At 43.4% G+C, this 21,214-nt stretch overlaps 1 protein-coding gene across 2 annotated transcripts; it reads right to left on the bottom strand.

The window, feature by feature from the left end:
- Nucleotides 1-2,580: 2,580 nt before the first annotated feature.
- On the bottom strand, nt 2,581-20,670 carry LOC121608885 (neuropilin and tolloid-like protein 2). 2 transcript variants are annotated; one of them, XM_041940313.1, is made up of 11 exons: nt 20,661-20,670; nt 16,249-16,309; nt 15,841-15,974; nt 13,362-13,610; nt 12,766-12,813; nt 12,092-12,219; nt 8,107-8,335; nt 4,375-4,488; nt 4,065-4,195; nt 2,877-3,318; nt 2,581-2,735 (listed from the first exon to the last, which is right to left on the bottom strand). In XM_041940313.1, the coding sequence occupies exons 1-11, from the start codon at nt 20,668-20,670 to the stop codon at nt 2,581-2,583; spliced, it is 1,701 nt and encodes a 566-aa protein (XP_041796247.1). The 2 variants fall into 2 exon arrangements, with proteins under 2 accessions (XP_041796247.1, XP_041796240.1); XM_041940306.1 differs by having other exon boundaries at nt 2,581-3,318; nt 15,841-15,984; nt 16,253-16,309.
- Between the last annotated feature and the right edge of the window lie 544 nt (nt 20,671-21,214).

Below are 21,214 nucleotides of genomic sequence, written 5' to 3'. Positions count from 1 at the left end.
TTCAGTATCTTTCATTTAATTTTACACCTCAGAATGATTCATTCGGATGATGTTCAATACGTTTACTGTGAAATTTCATGGAATCTTGAATTCAATTCACCAATTAAAACCTGTCGTTCATTTCACAAATGAACATATCTTCATGATACCATTTGACAAAAAATTTGAACATTTCGTGTCACAAAGCAACTCTTAATCTATTGATGCTGACTACACAAAACCAGGCTTTAAAGTATATTATTTGAATTATAGGTGGTCAATGTTTCTCTAATGATATTTACAAAGAAGATTTTATATATTAAGAGGAGTTCTGACATTTCTTATTAGCAGACATCTTTGTATATCATTCAGATGAGTGGAATGTATTTACAGTCAAGATATCATCATCATCATCATCCAAATGCTGTTACACAATATTCATATTGTACAGAAAACAGTGCCCCCATGTGCAGACATGTTTAACTTCTCATGCAGGTTTTTATCAGCACATAACCATTCTGTCTGCAAGTGTGGTTGCATTTTTTCTACTGCAGAGCCTCAATGATCATAGACAGCAGGTATAATGTTTTGTTCCAAGTAACCCACGCAGTATCTTATTATGTAATTTGCAGCTAATCATGTGCATCATTCATGCACCTAAATACTTTCATAGTTCTAAGAGGTGTAAGTCATTATTGAATAAGTGATGTAGGCCTTGCACATTCAGCTACTCAATTTTAAGTGATTAATTAGACTAGATTTATGAAACTTTAACCACTAAAAGCTGCCATCCAGCAATATCTGCCCCTCATCTCTTGACTATTGTCAGATATCTGGACTACCTTAAGGCGCCTGGTACAACAAGCATGTGCCACAGAGGAGCACAATGCCATGAATATCAGAAGGTAATATATTTTAAGAGGGTGCCCTGAGCATCAGCCAGGACAAATGCATCATGACAGCAAAGGAAGGGGAGAGAGGAATTTGTGTGTGTAAGCGAGCTGGGGACAGCCTGAATAACAAGATGCTGCAGAGTCGTTTAATTTATTTCATGGTCGACAGTAAGAGGATCTGCACTATTTTTATGCATTTTGCGCAGTAATCTCTGAAGAAGAATTGATCATATTACAGTTGGAGTTGATCAGCCTTAAATCCTGCACATTCAACCAGAAACTACACACTGACGTTCATTCTGCAAATGGATCTTGCTAAAAGCATTTTTGCACTGAAGTATCTCTTGGCAAAGCCATGCCTTGACACGGCTGTTGGTTTTCTATCTGCACGTCAAAATGTGCGTCTTACCTTGTTGTGATGTCTCCAGCCTATGGGTGGTGCCATTTTCATCTTTTTGGTTGTCGTGAAAACAATAGCACACACAGGGCGGTGAGTAAGCTCTCATTTAATTCAACAGAATGAAATTATACAACCAGTGGTTAAAATCAGAAATTAGTCCCGTATAGGCTACATGTCTGTCTCTTTAGGGAAACAGGTTGTGCTTGTTTTACACACTCAGTTCATGGGGAAATTGAGAAACTACATCTTCTCCGGGTAAGGGTGGGGTTTGGGAGTGGGATGGTTGCTATTTTGATTCAGTCCAGGCCACACAACCAAACATTTCATATTCCATAAACAATCACTCATAGCTTGAATGCCCATATGCTATAAAGCTCGTAGAGCAGAAATAGACTTTTTTCCCCCTCAATTTCTTACCAAAATAAGTCAGTCTCTTCATGTGTTCTTCCTGAGGAGAGGCTGAATGGAGCGTACCCTCTGTGTATGCGTGAGGTAACCATGGAAACTACATAATTATACTAGTAATATGCCAACAATATCATTGTTATCGTCATCAAATTTCTGATCGTCATCGACAACAGCAACCTCATCATCATCATCAACACCACATGTCATGGATGAGTCATCTTCATAAAATCATCTGAGCAACATTTGAAAAAGATTTAAGAGTTAAAAGCCAAGCATCATCATGAGGCTGGATATATACTGGTTTTAACAGTACAGTACACTGACAAAAATAAAGACTCAAATTATTAGAAGACGCACTATATATCATATATCTGTGCATGGCAGGTGAATAAATGCAAAAATCAGTCTGGGATGTCTCTTTGTCTTTCTCTCTCCTTGTTTCTGAGTGGTTACCCGGTCTTCTAGGCTACCACACAGAGAGAAGTCTGGGTCTGCATGCGAGAATCCTCTTCGTAAACTTGTCTTATGAAAAGGAGAGATTAAATGAGTATACCGGTAAGAGGAGGAGAGACGCGATGTCTCCTCCCTCTCTTCCCTCTACATCCTTCAGTATTCTGAAGAACAAAACCAACAGTTTCTTGTTTTTTCCCGCTTTTTGTCCCTTGATTCTTGTCTGCCAACTTGCCAAACCTGCAGACAAGACTTTGAGAGAATATCCCTAAGCAGTACCTGCAATACTTGTAATACTGCTTTCAAAGCAAAGGCAGAGGAGGGAAGAGGAGTGATCACTTTAAGATTATTGTGATTCTCCTGTTTTCTCTTCTTCCTTCTCTTCTTCCGATGAGTGAAATGCGAGTTCTTTCTGCATTCCTTTTCTCCTTTTCTTTCTCCCTCCACCATCTAGAAGTCCATGGACATGGAGCGCTGCTGGGGGTCAACTACGGTGGCGCTGTTACGAGCGCTGTTGCCACGGACACTGAGGGTTCCGCAGGCTCCTGCCATCCCCCCACCAATACCTCCAGCGATGCCACTAGGCCCTGCCATGCCCACTCCGCCTGCCATACCCATCCCCCCCGGCATCGCCATTCCTCCTGTTATCCCCACTGCTCCTCCAATCCCTCCTCCTGCAATCCCTGATGCTCCTACTCCTCCCATTGCTACTCCACCTGTGGCTCCTCCTCCGGCTCCTCCTCCACCACGGCCATAGATCTCACATGGGATCTCCTCTGTGACGCGGTCCTCGATGACCTGCTGGTCGCAGTCGTGAGTCTGTGAGTGCTGCTTGTAGCCGTAGCAGCTCTTCTTGTAGCTGGCGGTGGAGTTGAAAGTCTTCATGGGTGGTGGCTTGGAGAAGTCGTTGTGGTAGGACAGCTCCATGGAGCTCAGGGTGGTGCGGCTGTGCTTCATACTGCCGCCGCCAGTAGCCACAGAGGCCTGCGAGCCACAGTGGTGCTCATGAACACAGCGGGACATGGTGGAGGAGCGCCGCAGCTTGTGGAAGCTGTCCAGCTCCTCAGACAGATCGGCTAAATCTGACGATATCTCCTTGTCACGCAGAGAGAAGAGCTCGTAGTGGGGCGGGTCGAAGACCTCCTGGAAACCTGCCTTGTTGAAAACACCAGGCCGGCGAGCTACAACCTTAAAAAAGAAAGAAGGGATGTCACACACTTCTGTGCACCAATCAGAATTTAGCAACATTAGGATCAAGATGTGATGACGGTTGGTAGATAGTTGCTTATGTTGCCAGACCACTGTCAATCAAATCTGATCAACAATTACTTATAATGCTGTATATAAGATTTGAAATGAAGTTTTACAGGGCTTTAAGAAGGTAGAGTGGTGAAAAGCAATTTCCACCTCACAACAAGCACTTAAAAAAAAACTTATGTTGATCATACCTTGCCTTTTTGAGTTTGTTCGTATTACTGGAAAGTCAACACGATACACAACATCGTGTTGTTGTTTTTTTTTACACAAATCAAAACCATCAGTCATACTGGGAGAAATCAATTACAGGATTTCTTTACCGACAGAAGCCTCAATAGACCAGCCACAGAGAAATGATTTTTGAGTTAAGGATACAGTTTGGTCATTGTGACAAATCACAAACTGAAGTAAAAATAGATAAGGCAGGTTAGAAAGTGATTCAACCAAAAGAAAATCATCTTGAAACTAAACACTAAATGAGATGCTGCATTATTTCTGATGTGTAATCTAATGGTGTAAAAGCCATGGGTGGATTTTGTCTTCCTCTCTGCCTCCAGAGCTATGTGTGCCGCCATCTGGTCTGGAATCCCACCATCACTTTCAGCTACGAGTCTCTTCTTCTCTGGTTTGGTCGGCTTTCCTGCTGAAGAAGAGGTCAGCCACAAAGCATGAGTTACCTTTTTCCTTGGCTGCTTCATCTGGACCAGGATGGAGATGATAAGAAGAACCAGAACTATGCCTGATGAGACACCAATGACAGTGCCATGGGTCTTAGTGATCTGATGAAAAAGCCCCTTAGATCGCTTTTCTGGAGGGGGAAGAGGTGACCAGAAGAGAGGAAAGAATAAGAAAAATAAGTAAGAGAAAATGAAACAAAATATGTACAAAAATAAAAAAAGAATAACAACCCTCAAAACCTGCAAAAATAAATCCCAATTAATCATGAAAACCTTAAATGGAAAGAGTTAGCAGAAAGAAGATGATCACCTTTGCAGTGGTTTTCATCCCATGGGTAGACACAGTTCTGAACGCCATTGCACACCAGGGAGTTGTTAATACACATGTTGCTGTGGCAGAAGAATGTGTTGGCTGAGCAGGGGGCTGCAGGCAGAAGACAATATGAGATAAGAGATAATGGAATTTAGAAAAAACGGCTGTCTAACAGTGCTGAGCAAAAGATGACAACACTGTGAAAAGGACCAGAAGCTATTTAGATGGTAATAACAATAAAACAGTTAGGACAATAAAAGATCAATAGTTTGGCTGTAGAAATCTGTAGCGGCATGCAACAAGAGACATAATGTTCTATTATTTCTTGTAGCACTGCAGGTCTAAAGGAGACAGTCCACACAAGGCCATACATCATCAGTTCCTGCAGACACAACATCAGAGTGTGATGAGGGGAGGAGATGGCAGCTTCACTGAGCTGCAGCCTTCATGTCAAGGGAGCTGGAGGAGCACGAGACCGAGGGGGGAAAGGCGTTGGAAGGGTGGATTGTTGGAAGACTCGGAGGGGGGGCAGAGAAATATGAAAAAGATGAAAGGAAAGGGAGGGGGTGGGGTGGTGGTAGGAATGGCTTCGGGCCATCACAGGGTGCAAATGGTCAGACAGGTGCCGTGACGCGCCCACATCAAAGGGGCTGTTAGCGTATCAAGGCCGCGATGGCAGAGACAGAGATGACTAGTAATTGATGCTGGCTGCTGGGCTCAGGAGATCGATGCACTGCCAGTCAAGAGGAAGAGCTGCAAGGCTGAGGGAAGATGCACATGCCTGGGATTTGGGATAGACAATTTGGGGCGGGAGAAAAAGCTAAGGGAAATCTGGCTCTTTTGTATGAGATGCGTGAAGAGAAAGTTGGTTGAGAAGCAGCGGCGTAATATTTCTTGTGTGTCATATGGTGTGATTTTGTTGCCTGAGGAATTCTGTAGCAGGCAGGATCTAAATTTACCATTGATCATTAACACTGTGTCTTGGTCAATATTTTTTCTGCTTTGACATTTTGGAGGACAAACAAAATCTATCTAAACGATCAAATGAGCCATCTGCCATCTTTGTTAGTTTGAACAGAATCTTAATTTAACCTGAATACAAAGCAAATCCATCCTGCAGATGACACTCAGCTCAATAACTGAAGTCCAACGCTTTGTTAGGTCTGACACAAAAGTCCAAGACAAAATCTTCCTGAAGCCATCCCTGAGTAAAATGAGGAGCAGTACTCTATGTGCATTATAACTATGTTTAAAAAACGTACATTGTCACCCAATTTCACTATGTGTAACCATGTTAACTGCATTTTGTGATCAAATGAAAATACAATTTTGCCATTTTGAGGTGTTGACAATGACACCAACAAATACTAATCTGAGATATAAGAGAACATTTCTCAAGTCATGACTATTTTATCTATATAGCTCAAAATCACAAACTTGCCTCAAAGAGCTTTAGAACCTGCACAGCATACAACACCTTCTATCCTTACACTTTCATTTCTAATAAGGAAAAACTTCAACAGGAGAAAAAATGAGAGAAATCTCAGAAAGAGTTTCGGAAGAGGAATCCCTCTTCCAGGGCCGACGGACGTGCAACAGACGGCATGTGTGCGGAGCAGACTGAAATAACAAGAGTAAAATTGTAATGTGAAAGATCGGAAGACGATGTTCTGTCTTTTTTCTTTATCAGTGTGAAAGAAAGAGGCTCACTGCCAGAGAATGTCTGCGCTGTACAACCAACTCAGGGCTCAAGCAGCACTCACACAGACAAATCTTGCTCCCCACCACGAGTCTTTATGCACACAGTATGATATTCAACCTGTCTCTTATGGCTTGTTCACTCCAGCAAACTCTCTCTCTCTGTCTTTTTTTAGCAGCAGGCACGCTCTGAGTCTTTATCACAGCTGAAACAGACTGCGGTCCGCTCCAGCAGCTTCACCCCTGCTCCGGGGTCCACCGTGATGAGGGCTCTGAGCCTCTGCTTCCCTTTTTCCCTGCATGCTTCCTTTGCCTCGGGGTTAAATGATTTTGACAAAGGGACATGTATATATGTGTGTAAGGGTATGTCTGAAATAGTGTGTGTGTGTGTGCTTGCCTCGACTATCTCCCAGTGAGCCGATAGACCTGGTCGGTCCCCTGACACTTCCAAACCAATTATGCGTCTCCCGCCTTCAAAATGTAGTGTGTCAACAATGCACACACACACACACACACACACACACACACACAAACTCTTCTCTGAATGTGCATGTGGGTGTGCGTGTGGGTGTCAGTGTGTGTGTATAGTAAGGTCTCAGTATATCTGGTTTACATGTCAGAGGGGGTTCTGTCGGAAGATTAGAGCACATTAAGGATGATGGAGTGCCAAAGTGAAAACTCATCTTGTTCTCTGAGTGACAAAGATTAATGGTTCCCTCTGACCTCCAAGTAAACTTCAGTCGCTGACTCTGACCAAATAAAGTTTGGGAGTTATTCAAGAGACTTCAGACTTCTCTGAGATGAACTGTGTGATCAGAATTAATGAGGATCCAAACGGTCTTAAGGACTCTTAGAGTAAGAAAAAACAAAACACCCTTGTTGAATTTAAAAGGCCATTAAGTTCTGACTGCAATGGTTATGGGTTTGCTGATGAAAACAACATTAGCATTCACCCAGGGTTCGGGAAGTGTGCAGGAGAATGTGGCAATTAATATCTTAGTCTATTCAGGCATTTAATGAAAATATTACGGTGTGCTAACAGAAAAACTGTTTCCCGCATGGCAATTCCTCCTACTTTATGTGCAACCTTTAATAGCATCTGTCTGAAAGTTTCTCGGCCTTCGGAAAAGATGAAGCATCATCTATAATTACTTCCAGTGGATCCATTAAACCTACTCAGCTTTTCGTATCGCCAAAATAGATAAATTCATATTTTCACGCTGTCAGTGACCTACAGTAAGCACAGTATTAAGTCGTGGCATGCATATCAATAAATTATGTGATGCTTGATTTATTGCTGCAAATGCTTGAGTGAATAATTGTTTTTGTCATTTCTGCGCTCTAAACATGGAATACTGTAATAACTCCTTGCTGAAATGACACTAAGGGGTCTGTTAATGACGGCTGATGCAGACTGAATGCAGGGTCTAATACATCAACAGTTTTTGGTTGTATTTATGCGTGCGGGTGGATAATGTCATGGCTGTTACAGTAAAGTCATGACATATGGTGCATTTTGTGCATAAGAGAGACTTACAGTCCTGAGGGGTTAGGAAACTGGAATGGACTTTTGTCTTTCTATGAGATCTCCATGCTCATTCATACACATTCAGACCAAACTGCAACAAGTACGTGGAATCAGATCTGGGTGTGTTTGGATAAATAACAAAGCACAACTGTGGTGTTTTTGACCTGGGCCCTATTCTTCAGAAGTTTTTGAATGTAATACAGATAAACAAATCATTAAAAAACAATTTGTTTAACACCAAAGAGGCACTGAAGAAATGTAGCTCTTCCTGTCGTTGCTGTATTAAATGAAGGCAGAGCAACAGAGAGCGACAAAGAGGGAACAAGTCTAGCTCAAGATCTAAGTGACAACGCAGTGTCAAACCTGGGAAAGACTGGCTTGAGTGAAACAGATCTCGCCACGGCAAGACAAAGGCATGACACACTTCAACAGAAATGAGGGAACAAGATTAGAAGGAAACAGTGTTCACACAGAGCTATGTTGTCTAGAAGACTGGCACTCACGGTCAACAAATGAGGTGAAGAGCATGCGAAACCGACTGAGTCGACTCTTCTCATCAGCCCACATTCGCACGACTCCCACACCATTGTCCAGCATCACATCATTGGCCACGGTGCTACAGAACTTGGCCTTGAGGTTTTCGATGGCGCTGCTGCCATCGTACACGGCCACAAAGTTCTTCTTGCACTCATTAGAGTGTTCCATCTGGTACTCCATGAAGCGCAGGTAGATCTGCAAATACACAGAATATTGAAGTCAGCGTGGAGGTAAATGAACTTCGTTTCACCTCAGCTAACCATTATCAACAACCATGCTCATTATGAAGGCAGAAACAAGAAAAATAGGCATTACATCAGCACATCAAAAACACTTACACCCAGGTAATAAATTGAATAGAAAAGATTAGAGTGGACCCCTATGATAGGCTGGTGGCCTGCACACAAGTCCACCAGAGCATGCTGGGACAGGAACAAGATAAACAGTTTAGAAGATGGATAGAAGTTGCGCTGATGGATAAAAGAATCAAGCAATAAGAAAGTAAATATAATCTAAGGTGTGATGCATGCATCATTCTTACACTGACAGGCCAGTAAGAAAAGTCAATATTTGAAAATATCTGTTATGGTGCTGCCTGCTCTGTCCCTTACCCTCCTCCTTTCTCTAAGCTGAGTCTCAGTCCAGAGAATGACTCAGGGACTGGAGGCCAGTGAGCTGAGCCTGCACATCCTCCACACGAGACAGTCTGGCCTCAGAGTGCAAACCTGGTGGTGTGCTCCGGTGGTTCCTGTCAGCTCGTAAAGCTGTAAATTTCCACTTCATTACCGTTTCATGGCAAACAACTGGCCACAGCAGGAAAAAGCTCAGGTGTAACTAATAACATTAATGATAAACTACGCCACTGCTGTGTCCTGTGTGTGTTTACAACCTGACATCGCTGTGTTGGTGTTGTGTTGTAATTATGTTGCTCAATCAATCATTCCAACTGACCAATCACGTCGTTGTGATGTCATAGCTCTGTGACTTGGGAAAAAGACGCAGAGAGACGCACATGGACGAGGTTAGTCTTTCAAACACAAAGTGGTCTAGTTGAACCCAAACCATGATCACTTCCTGAAGCTAACCAGGGAGTTTTGTTGCCTGTGTCATGGTCCGGCTGCGCCCCCCCCATTCCTCGCCTTCCCCTGTGGGTGGCCATACACCATACCAAGCCAATACACTAGGACTGCTCTGTCCATAGAGTCCTGCAATACTCACTTTACTTTTACACATAAACCTCTTCTTCATATACATACACACTTACACACACACACACACACAGAAAGCCAAGTCAGTGAACAGCAGATCCCACAAGTTCTTCAAGCCAGCGACTGACTCTGTTTAAGTCAAGTAAAAGTTTGACTGGACAACTTTAACTTTGTATTGGAGTAATATTTGACCAGGAGTATCTATACCTTGACTCATGTAATGAAGTTGTGTTCTTTGTCCACTAACCAAGGAGTTGTGTTGCCTAAACCTAACCAGACTGTGACAAAAAAAGAAAGAAAAAAGGAAGATATATGTGATAACCTCCTTCCTATGTGGACTTGGTGCTTTTTGTTCAGTTGTAATGATGGTCCTGGAGCAGCGTTATGATGTAGGAGCAACACCAACACAGTGATATCAGATTCATCTCCTGTGTTTACACAGGCCTTTTTCACAGCAGACATTTTGATCTGTCATCGCAGAAAAAAGCACAGATGTTACTAATAACATTACGATTCATTGTCCCAGTAAGCCAAGACAGTGTGATGGTGAGACAGCATGCACAATACCAGGACCAGGAAAGTGACAAAGCTAAATGGAATTCAGACATGATTTATGCCTGTGCTTTTCCTACTGTGACATGTCAAAATGTCTTTTGTGCCAAAGGCCTATTACAGAGCCTGTGGTTTGCATCTGTCCTCTAGAGGCCCTCAGTGAGCTTCCAGCGTCTGTAAATCACACGAATGCCACTGTAACCAGCCACCTGCCTGCACACCTACTAAACATATAGCAGTATAGCAGTGTTAAGTTTCAGTCTGCAAAGTTATTACAAATACTTGTCTTTAAATTGTGTGAATAAGTCAAATCAGCAGTAATGACATAAGTAGATCTAGGCCACAGGGGACAACAATTTGGATGAAATTTCAACACATTTATCACACAGGCACCTGTACGCTGTTAAGTAGCTTTTATACTGCCGCTGAGTGTGCTGCTCTGTTCCTTCTGCTTCGTTGAACTAATATCTGGCTGGGCAACTCAGTGCAGCTGCTAAATTCAGATCCTCTTCACTGCTGCCTCACACTGCACATGTAGGACCAGTGAGATGACTGTGGGGGCTAATCTGTGTGTGTGTATGTGTGAGAGAGAGAGAAGTTCTGTAGTGCATGTGTGAGTCATGGATGAGTGTTTGCTCGTGTATGCATAAAAATGAGTGTAATGCGTGTCTAATTGCTTACAGTTCTCTATGTGACACTGCAGTGTATTATGTAATTTGTGACAGTATGTGTGCATCTGCAGTTTTATACTTAATTAGATGTGCATGAAATTGGTGTGCGCGTGTGTGTCTGTGTCAGTATACTGTGGCCAGGCAGTAGCACAGGAGCATGCTGATGACTCATTTAGTCATGAGAGAGAAGCAGAGCAGAAATGAATCAAGGCTAGCCAGGCTATGCTTGTAATTTCAATGGGATTGTGGATATCCACTCATAAATATCAGAGTTTATGAGACCATCACTGGGCTTTCACTCTGGGCTTGAAAGTGTACTTAGGAATCTCCAGGGCTGTATTACAGAAATAAAAATCGTCTGCATTGCTTTTCCCAACGCTGCCTCTCTCGTGCCCACCACTTGAGGATTTGTTCTCAGTGACTGGAGCACACGGTGCTATTACAGTCATACAAAATATTTAAATCAGGAAAACCACTGACAGACTTAGATATACATCTGATTGTTTTTTTTGTTTGTTTAATTAACTCCTTTCTTTGCAGCAGGTCAAAACTTTATTCCCAATGACAAGCAGATGACATGAGGAAAGGCTTTGACCTGAAAGACCCAGGAATCCAAGGCTTTTTGTCTTGAGTGGGGAACAAATCCATTATGCATATTGATACTGGAATTCGTGCACTGATCACATTTGCTATTACAGTAAGAATACAAAGGAGATAAATGTAAAACTAATGATGTTAAGATAGCAAACACTGTCAAGGTGAAGTGCCAGCGCGACTCTACTGACAGAAAGACAGAGCTTCTCTTGTTTATACTCAGAGCATCTCCTCAGATGTCTTTTTTATGGATGACTATTCATATCTATTCTGGGATAGACTGCGTGTGTCACCGGCGAGATGAGAGTTTGTATCACTTGTATCGTGTTGGGAAAAAAAAGAAAAACTCCATGCAGCTTTTAAATAATTCAGTAAATAATTAGAAAACAGTGCTGTCGTCTAACCAATAGGAGACCACTGGTGTGTCAAGTGATTTTGGGGACACCAAGGGTTTAAGAGTGAAGCTATTCAGTATTACTTCTGTGTTGCACTTTGTAGACAGTCCCTGCACAGTCGTCTCACAGACGGCTGCACATAGAGACTAGATTCGTGGAGTTCGGAGGATTTCTTGTTTTGATTGAAATTAGGTTGTAGCTTGTTGTTTCCCTTATGACAGTTGGAAGTTCCAACTTTACCAAAGTAAAGAGAGATGAATAAAAGTCCTTCAATACTTCAATATGTCATGAGATCTCAGGATGTTTCTATACTTGCAATTTTATATCCCAAGTACTTTAAGTAAGTTAAGACATGCATTTGTCACATGTTTCAAAATGGCTTTGAAGACCATAGACCAGTCCCTAAATCATAGCTATTTTAAATTCTGAATAAATGGATGAAATCTGAAAGTACCAAAGATGGGTTGAAGGATAAGACAGAAGCAACGTATGCCATCATTCCTGAATACTAATACAGTCCCCAGTACTGACCTTGGACTGAGGAGGAGCCCTGATGGTCCAGATACAGTCCAGAGCATCACCAGGCTTCACTCTCTCTTCCTCCTCCACCTGACTGGAGCGAATAATCCCATCCCATCCACCGATTTCAAACTGACAGTCTGTAGACAGACAGAGGGAATGTGGAGGAGAGGTAAGGGAAAGGAAGAAAGAGGAGGGTAGGTGAGAAAGGGGTCACATGAAGACATATAAGAGAAGTGAAAAAGAAAAAAAAGAAAAAAGTGTGAAGAAACAGGGAGAGAGAAAGAAAGAGCAAAAGATAAGGAGGGAAAAGGGTAGGATGAGAAGAGGAGCATGACAGACAGAGAGACAGATGAAGGATTTCATTTAAAGAAGTAGAGGATTTAAGGTGGAATTGAAGTGAGCACAGTGGATTAGAATAGAGGACAATAAGAAGACAGAGGAACAAAGGCAGAAAGACAGGCAGGAAAGAGCAGGAGAGGTGTGTGTTCCTTCACGGGTTTAAATTTGTGCATGTTTGTGTATGAACATCCTTTCACTTTATGTACAATTGTGTGCTTGTCAAGGTACATTTGCGCGTTCAGCATTCACATCAGAGTCAGAGATAGCCTCCGGTAAGCTTCTGAGTACAGAGGAGCTCTTCAAAGAGGATCGAACACAAACCGGCAAAATACTGAAGAGCTTACCTGGGATGGGGTTTAGCAGTCCACCCACGTGCAGATGGAAATCGGGGTCTGAAATGATAAGATTTGAGAGGCACATTACTCTCAATCCACACGGCAGAAATAGGTAAGCAGAGAACACAAGATAAGATCCCATTAAGGCAGGCCAGATAAAGCATAAAGGGGTCTGTTTGAAGGTAATATCTATCGCCTGATGGGAGACACTGATTTCTAGCCATATTGGATTTGGACTCAGGAGGCTCCGATGATGAACGTGTGTCTGCTGAAGAGCAAGAGAAGTGAGGGAAAGGCTATGATGCTTGACACCTTTGAGACACCACGGGCGACCTGTGGATGTCCAGCCAGACCATATTCAGTCGTCTTTTACTGATAATCAATGCAGAAGAGTTATGTTTTAGGGAAGAACGCTATCTTTTCCGACACAAAGAGATCAGACTCTCCTTTATGTTTTGGGGGACTGTGTCAAAGCAAACTAATCAGACCCAGTTCTCCACACATCTTAGCAAAAGCCTTTGATGTATATGGAAATCAGCTTAAAGAGTCTGAGGGTGTTTTGTGGAGTTACAGTCACTGCAACATACAGTTTGAGCTGCCCCTACCTGCAATAAAGGTGTACTTGATGCGGAAGCCAAGGCCTTCCAGCTCCTCATCACTGCTGAACTTGATCCACATGAAACGTCCCGTCGATGTAACCAGGCCCGGGTTCTTTCCCCCACAGAAGCGATCAATGAGTGGTGAGAACCCAAATGGCCCATCGCGGATTTCGATATGATCGAAGCGGCACTCGAATGATGGCTCGATGTAGTAATTCTTATCAAAAGCCAGCTGAATCCTTTGTCTAGGGAGCGCTTTGGGGAACAAGTGAGTGGAGAGAGAAAGGAAACAAAAGGAGTAAATCCATGAAAGGAACAAAATTAAATCTTGCTTTTGCAGGACAAGGGAAAATCTGGATTGTTTTCTACAGCATAAATTGACAGTAGAGTCAAATGTGAGTTAATCTGGATTTTGAAGTTGAGCACTTGGGCTGTAACTTCTAACCCCTCAGTTGACCGCATGGAAGGCAAACTTCATAGATGTTGGCTCAGGCTTAGGTGAAGGGTACAGCAGGTAACCAAAGCCCTTTTCAGACATAGTCATTGCTGGGCATATCTATCTGTTAAGGTGATGGCTTTTTGTCATTCAGACATAGCTGACTTTTCACTGTATTGTGTTCCTTACAGCTTTAATCAGACATGATGGGGCACTTTTAGAGAAAGCCACAGTAATCCAGTGATTATTAGGACTGGTGCATGAGAGGGAGCGATCTCAATGCAGAAGAACAGCACTGAGCTAAAAGGTACTAATATAAAGCCAGTAGAGCTCTCTGTCCACTCACAGGCTGCATCACTGATGAATTTTATGACGTTTCTCTCCATTGAAGCTACAACTGTATGTCGAAAACGGTGTTGAAGAGGTTCTTCAACACCACTATTTGTTGAGGCACCTTTTGAATCTCATGCTCAAATTCACCGACACATCCATGATTAAAGGGTGAATGCATGTTCAACCTAGTTAGTTCACCTGTGTTTATGCTTTGGTCTGTGCTTTCCAGTTGTGGTAAACAGCATTATAAGCGCATTTCTGCATCTATGAACGGTGCATGCATAAAGCAGAGATACAGCCTGATACGTCAGCATTGCTGTCCCTGAGTCACTGAATCCAGAACATTGCAATCACAGCATGAACTGCAGCTCACTAGTTTGTGTGCCATGCAAATCCAGAGTATGTCTATATATCAAATGCACAGAGCTCTTTATTAACATACACCCACACAAAGAGGAAGCATTTAACGAGGACAATTCACGCCTGCCTAAGGAGATGAATCATACTAAATACGAATGCTGAGGATGGGAGGTGGGGCTCTGAATCATCTCTGAGAAGAGAGGCCATGCATGCTCCATTAGAGACAAAAGAGCAAGGTCAAGGGTGGTACGTGCGTATGGTACAGTGTGCAACTGCCTGCACTTTCTTCCATTTGTGTGTTCATTCTCTGTTGTGTTGAGGCTCATTCCCTCTATAACTGTTTATCTCCGTCACACACAGACACGACAGCTTGATACAGAGAGAGTAGAGAGTATAATCACTTGATCTACTGAGCTGATGAACTGGGGGACATGACATACTGTAATCAATGAGCCTCGCTAACCACAAATCATAATTACAAAGCTATCTGATTACCACTTACACCAAACGTGCATCTATGAGAGGAAGAATAAAGGGCTCAAAACTGGAGCTTGGTCATGAACATGACTAAGGCCATTCAAGACCAAATAATAGCAAATGGCGGGTTGCATCTGTCGCTCTTCGTGCCCACTGCGATGTACTTCTGCACACACCAGGAGGATGCCTGTGGTGGAGTCACAGCTTATTCATCAACAATAGTTCTGGGCTTGATTTGTCCACAGGGGGAGCCCTTGAGCTATGTGTAAATGTGTTCCCACCGCAGCAAGAAAAGTACCAAGCACACATCTTATCTGCATGAAAGGCTGTGCTAGTTCATGGACAAACGGTTCATCAATTTAGTCTGAAAACACATCAACTACAACACCTCATCTCCTTCAGCCGCTGATGATGCTTTCCATTATGTCTCCTGTGCGGCAGGCCACCAAATTACCGAGGATTGTGATATCTCTAACACTAAAACGTTGACAAGGATGTTTGCATAGCAGATGTTCATCTCTTTTATATTTCATTCAGTAGCAGAGTCTTCTGGCACGCCCTGCCAATAGAAATGAACACAGCACTACTCTGATTAGGCCAGAAGTCAGGGGCTACCCACAATGCGCCACTCTCCATCATTTTCAAAGGGTTATATCTGTGGGGTGAAACAAACTCAGGATGGCTCATTTGGAAAATGTCAGGCTGATTGCCCGCCAGCGAAGGAACAGAAAATCCGATACGGGCGAGGTTATATAAAACAATGTCAGTCAGACTAATGACATTCACTGAAGGAGGCAATATGCTGAAAGGCGGGAAACTGTGTCAGCTATTCTGTGAGCGGAAGATGAAGTGTTGAAATGGGAAAGGACCCTGCTTTACCTTCCAGGATGTAAACACACTCCTTGTTGGGCGGGTAGGTGTTGGGGTAGTTTGGCGACGTGAACACTCCGCCATTGATGTTGCGCACCCACGTGCCACAGTCGTTCTGGTTAGGGCTCTGGCCGCCATGGTCGCTTGGGGAATCTTAAAGCAGAAAGGCGGGGGACAGGAGAACAGATGGGTTATTGAGTCGGGCGATCAATGAGGGAATGATTGGGAGTCAGGGAGAGTGGAAGGAGGGTTGGTGCAAAAAAAGGAAAAATGAGGCAGGGAAAAAAGGGAGGAAAGGACGGGAATTAAAAAAGAACCCCTTTGTCCTATGAAGAAGAGATAATTGCTCCTTCTTTCAAACTGCTTCAATATGGGTGAATCAACATTAATGGAACAGAAGAGCATTTGAGCTCTAGCTTACCTTTAGCTCTCTGTGCCAGAGCGAAACCCTCTTCTATTAGAAAGAAGAGTATCCACGCTGCAAAACAGAGACAGGACACATTACTCACAGGAGACATAATACGGCATTTATATCCCTTTGCTCAACAACGAATAAATGGAAATCACTAAACAACCACAGAATAAGTGTGTGTGATCAGCTGCAGTATTGATTTCACCTGACCTTGATGAATAGCGAGTAAAATATAGATCAATACAATTTTTAAGCAAATGCCTGATTGAACTGCTAAATTTTAAAAATGCATTGCTGAGAAAGGAGGCGGAGGAGGAGAGCTGTGAGAGAAAAGATAATCAGAAGGTACTGTGTATATATCAGTGTAGGAATGTATTAATACAAGTGTATGTTCAGGATATTGTGAGGAAGAAAAAATGCTACTTCATCTCCTTATAGAAATTCAATGATCATATCATTATCAAGACAAGTATACAAAAAAGGTAATGTTGGAATAATACTGCAGTGGCATTTAGTGATGAATCATACTGAGAACTAAAGGCAGAGCTGTAGCTGCTGAAATTAACATTTTTAGCTTGAACCTCACTGAGAATAGATGGGTTGCCATTTACCTACACATGCTGTATGGTTCAATTTTAGTACTGCAACCAATGACATTCAGTGTTCAGGAAGAAAACTGAAATTGAAGAAAATGTGAATCCTCAGACAGCGTCTTGTTTTCAATGAGAGACAACATTTATGAATGTGTTATCATTCATTTCTTTATTTTGGCTCTGTACTCATCACACTGAGCTCGGATGACAACCTCATCATTATTATCACTATTGATTAATCAGTCTATTATCTTCTTGATGAAATGTCAGTCTGTAAAATGTCTGAGAACTGTGAAAAATGTCTTCCTATTTCCTAAAACATCTTTAAAACCTTCTCCCCAAAAATGTCAAAAAGGAAGAAAGAAAGAAAAGCAGAAAATTCTCACGATTGAGAAGTTGTAGCCAATAAACGGTTGGGATTTCTGCGAGAAAGAGTGACTTAAACGATTAATCGATTATTAAAACAGTGGTTAATTTTCTGCCAGGTAATTCATTGTGTAAACTCTAACCTAAAACAGAGATAAAACCTGGTTAAAGCCTGGACTAATTCTATAGATGGAGGAGCAACATGAAGCATTAGAGGAACATGAAAAGCAGCAACAGCGTTATCTGTTGCATTAGCAGTAGCTTCGGTTGTAGAAGCTGATTTATAGTGTGTAGGGCTGAAGTGTAGGGTATGGCAGCAATGGTATAACATTTCTAAGATAAGTAATATAGTCTAATATAATGGATTGTGTAAAATAATATATGTACAGTGGTTCCTGGGGAACTTATACCAGCTGAGATATCTGCAATAGCTGTAGGTTATTAATATAATTACCACCTGTTTTGGCACCAGAATGAGTTCATGCAGAAGTAGCACTACACTCTGAGTTGTAGATATGGCAGATTACTGGAGGTAGTCACAGCACTAGAGGCAGAAGGACAGTAGCTGTACAGTGGGAATTAGCTAGCAGTAATAATAGGAATAGCAGCAGTAGCAGTTCATTAAAGATAGTTTCAAACCATCAACTCTCATCCAAAGCACGAGAGTCTAACCTCCTAATCTGCATCCTCTAGGCGCCAGAAACATAAAGCAGAAAAAACAGGATTACGGGCTCCAGGGCTTACAGCGCTGATGAGAAGACAAGCATTTGGGCAGAGCACGGCTAAACAATAGGTGAAATATGTTTTATTACAATGATATCTGCACTGAGGGCGAGCATGTTTCAGCTTCTGGCACTGCCTTGCTCTGATAAGCCGCTGTAGACCCGATCCCCACTGAGTTCATAATAGGTTGGCCCGCTCACATCGAATTACAGAGTGAGTGTGAGCCTGGCATGTTGCATAATGGCACCCACGAAGTAAGGGGGAAAGATGAGGGGGGGGGCTAATGAAAAAAAAAAAGCATAGTTAATGTCAGAAGTGAGCACAACTGCACCAATGAGCATGTTTGTTTGACTCCTTTTGAAAACAGCACAAACACGCGGCCCCCGGGCTCCAGGTTCCTCACTCCGTCTATCTCCATCATCTTGCAGTGGAGTAGGCCTACATATTGTAGGTGGGGGGTATGAACTTTGACAGTCACATTTAGAGAGCAGATCTCGCTGGGGCTTTTTCACAGGATAAGCCACCTTATCATCCACCTAATCAGAGCAGGAAATGTAAACTGCTGCTGCCCTCAACATTGTTTTTGGCTGTGGCTGTTTGACCTGTAGGAGTTGTATTCCAGCAACCAGCAGAAATGTGCATCAAGCATATCAATATTTAAATTAACTCCGGTGGCAAACGTTGCATAATTCATGAAGGCATTTGTAACATACTTTGTATGACTGTAAATAAATCACAAGCTAAACAGAGCTGTAGCCATTGTCACCTCAACGCCGAGAGAACATGTTAATGTGCATAAAAACTGGTGATGGATGCAGAAACATCCCCCCTAATCATGACATTTCGCCAAGTCCACTGTGCGCGACCTGTGCTGCAGTTAGCTTCTTTGAGACAGAGCTGAATTCCTTTCAGAAACCTCTCCTGCACGTGAAGGCACCGTCATGTCCCACTGACAGCAGCTTCATCTGACCTCTGTCCATTTCAAAGAACGGGAGGAAGAATTACCGCGGGTTCAAGCCCGCGATTCTGGGTCATGTCATTTCATTTCACATCACTTCTCACTTCGGCTCAGAAACCATGCTGAGCTGTAATCTGGGTCTTCTCTGTCCCTCCAAACTGACCGAGCGTTAGCAGAAAACACAGGACACGGCAGCCCTCTGTAACACCGACTGACGACAAAACAGGTAACACGCCATAATGTGGACTTTCGCATCCGGTCCGAAAAAGGAACTATGACCTTCATTACTTCCATATGAATACATTATTTGCTATAAATAGGCTAGCCGACAATAGACGTTGGAAATTAGTAAGACAACTCTTAATGAGAAGGGGCACGGCCCACCACGGCAAAGCCACTTATAACGCTTCACAATCAAATTATTTGTCGTAAGGTTATCACGGTTTGCTACAGTTGAAAAAATGGCCCCTGTGTGACAAGTGATAGCCTAAAGGTACGCCTCACCTGTGGCCGCTTCAGAGCTAATCAGACGATATATTAATTAGGCTAAATGGAATATCCATTAAGGGTTAACTCTGCTGTTAGATGGTGGCGAACTCCCTCTGAACACAGACTTTACACATATTTACCTGTTTACCACACTGCTCTGCCCACACCGAGGACGCTTCCGTGAACGCCTCAGGCGCTGGTGGCGCGAGACAGTGGCTGGAGCTGGAGTCACCGGAGCAACAGCAGCAGCAGCGCGCGCACAGGCTGTCCCGCGTGCAGGACACCGGGCGCCAGTGTGTGTCTGTGAGCTTGGAGAGAGACAAACTGTCTGCTGTTGGACGCTGGCTGTCAGTAGCGTGAAGACACGTGAGCTCCCGTCGATTTTATCCCCGCAAATATAGTATTTGAAGAAAGAATATGGCCCCGCTTTGCCACAAAATCCTCCAAAGCAGCTGCGCTCTGTGGCCACATCCCGGGGGACCGGATAGGACTTGAGAAAACATGTTTTAATTTTATGCCAGTCAGATTAATTTAGACAAACTGTTCGCTTATTGGAAACTCTTGACCCACACCGACGGCTTTTTTCGCCTCTGCATGGATTTCAAAGAGTATTTGACCTTTGCTGTCCATTATGATCAGGACTCGCCATCAGACCGCTCGCGCGCAGGCTGGTGTGGACAGAGACACACCTCGCAGTGAAAACCTCACATCATTTTCATTTGATGAAATGCTCCAAAAGCAACACACCATTCATGACACGTTTAAGGAAACATTTTTTTTTTTTTTTTTTTACAAACCACAGACCAAACCAAACTCACGACATGGGCTGTTTCTGTTTCTGCATCTTGCAGATGTGAAGCAGGCGGACAGACGCTGGAACTTGCATCGCAGGATTAGAAATCAGTGGTGAATGTCGATGAGTGATGCGAGCAAGAAAAAGAAGATTTGCCACAGTCACAAGTTGATAGCAAGTCAAGACAAATAAAAAGAGAAATAGAGGTGTGTCGCTTTGCATTTATTTGCTGTTAAATCCCCTTAGTTGTCTCAGTTTACGAGAAAATGCTAAAATATTAAAAGGTAATTTAAATGTGTGTTGAGGCTGATCAATAGTGACTCTGGCTGTGTTGAAAGCCACATTCAATAAAACTGCAAATAAAACCTCCGCTGTGCTAGAGAGAGAAGAGGTGAAAACGGGAGATGCATTGAATCTAAGGTGAGAATAGTCCGTTCGTCCTGGCCGATGCGCGGGACCTGGACGCGCATCACGGGCAGCTCGCACACAACTCACCTCTGTGCATTTCCTCTCACGGTGTGATTCCAGCCCAAAAGCAGCTTTCTAAAAACGCCCTCCTATTCTGTCCATTTTAGGGCTCCGCGAGGCTCTTCACGAAATCCAACTTTTTCTCTGGCAGCGGTAAATCCATTACGCAGAGCCGCGCTCCAAGAGGGACAAGCAGCGCCGGGCTCTTCCTCACCGCCGCGTCTGACCGGAGGGTGGACGCTGCTGCGAGCCGCTCAGCCGGGCATCACCACACCAAACACAGCTCCCAGTGGGGCCACAGCGGGGATGACATGTGGAGGGTGCACTGATCCAGGGGGGACTGACGCGCTCTAGGAGAGGCAGGCATCCAAAAGACGCGTGTGGATGGATAATGGGCAGAGAGGGACACACACAGAGAGAGGGAGAGATGGAGGAAGAGGACGGAGGAAGAGGACGAGGAAAAGGAGGAGAGTCCGTCCCTGGCTTCTCTCCGTCCGTAACTGGACTGAGAAACGCTTCTGGACGAGGCTCATTTAAGCCGTGGGCTCTGCTTACATCAATGAGTGGCTTGTCACGAGCGT

This window comes from Chelmon rostratus, chromosome 1, assembly GCF_017976325.1.
Source record: "Chelmon rostratus isolate fCheRos1 chromosome 1, fCheRos1.pri, whole genome shotgun sequence".
Taxonomy (NCBI): Eukaryota; Metazoa; Chordata; class Actinopteri; order Chaetodontiformes; family Chaetodontidae; genus Chelmon; species Chelmon rostratus.
Note: the sequence above shows the minus strand (reverse complement) of the source record. Positions and strands in the feature narration are given on the sequence as shown.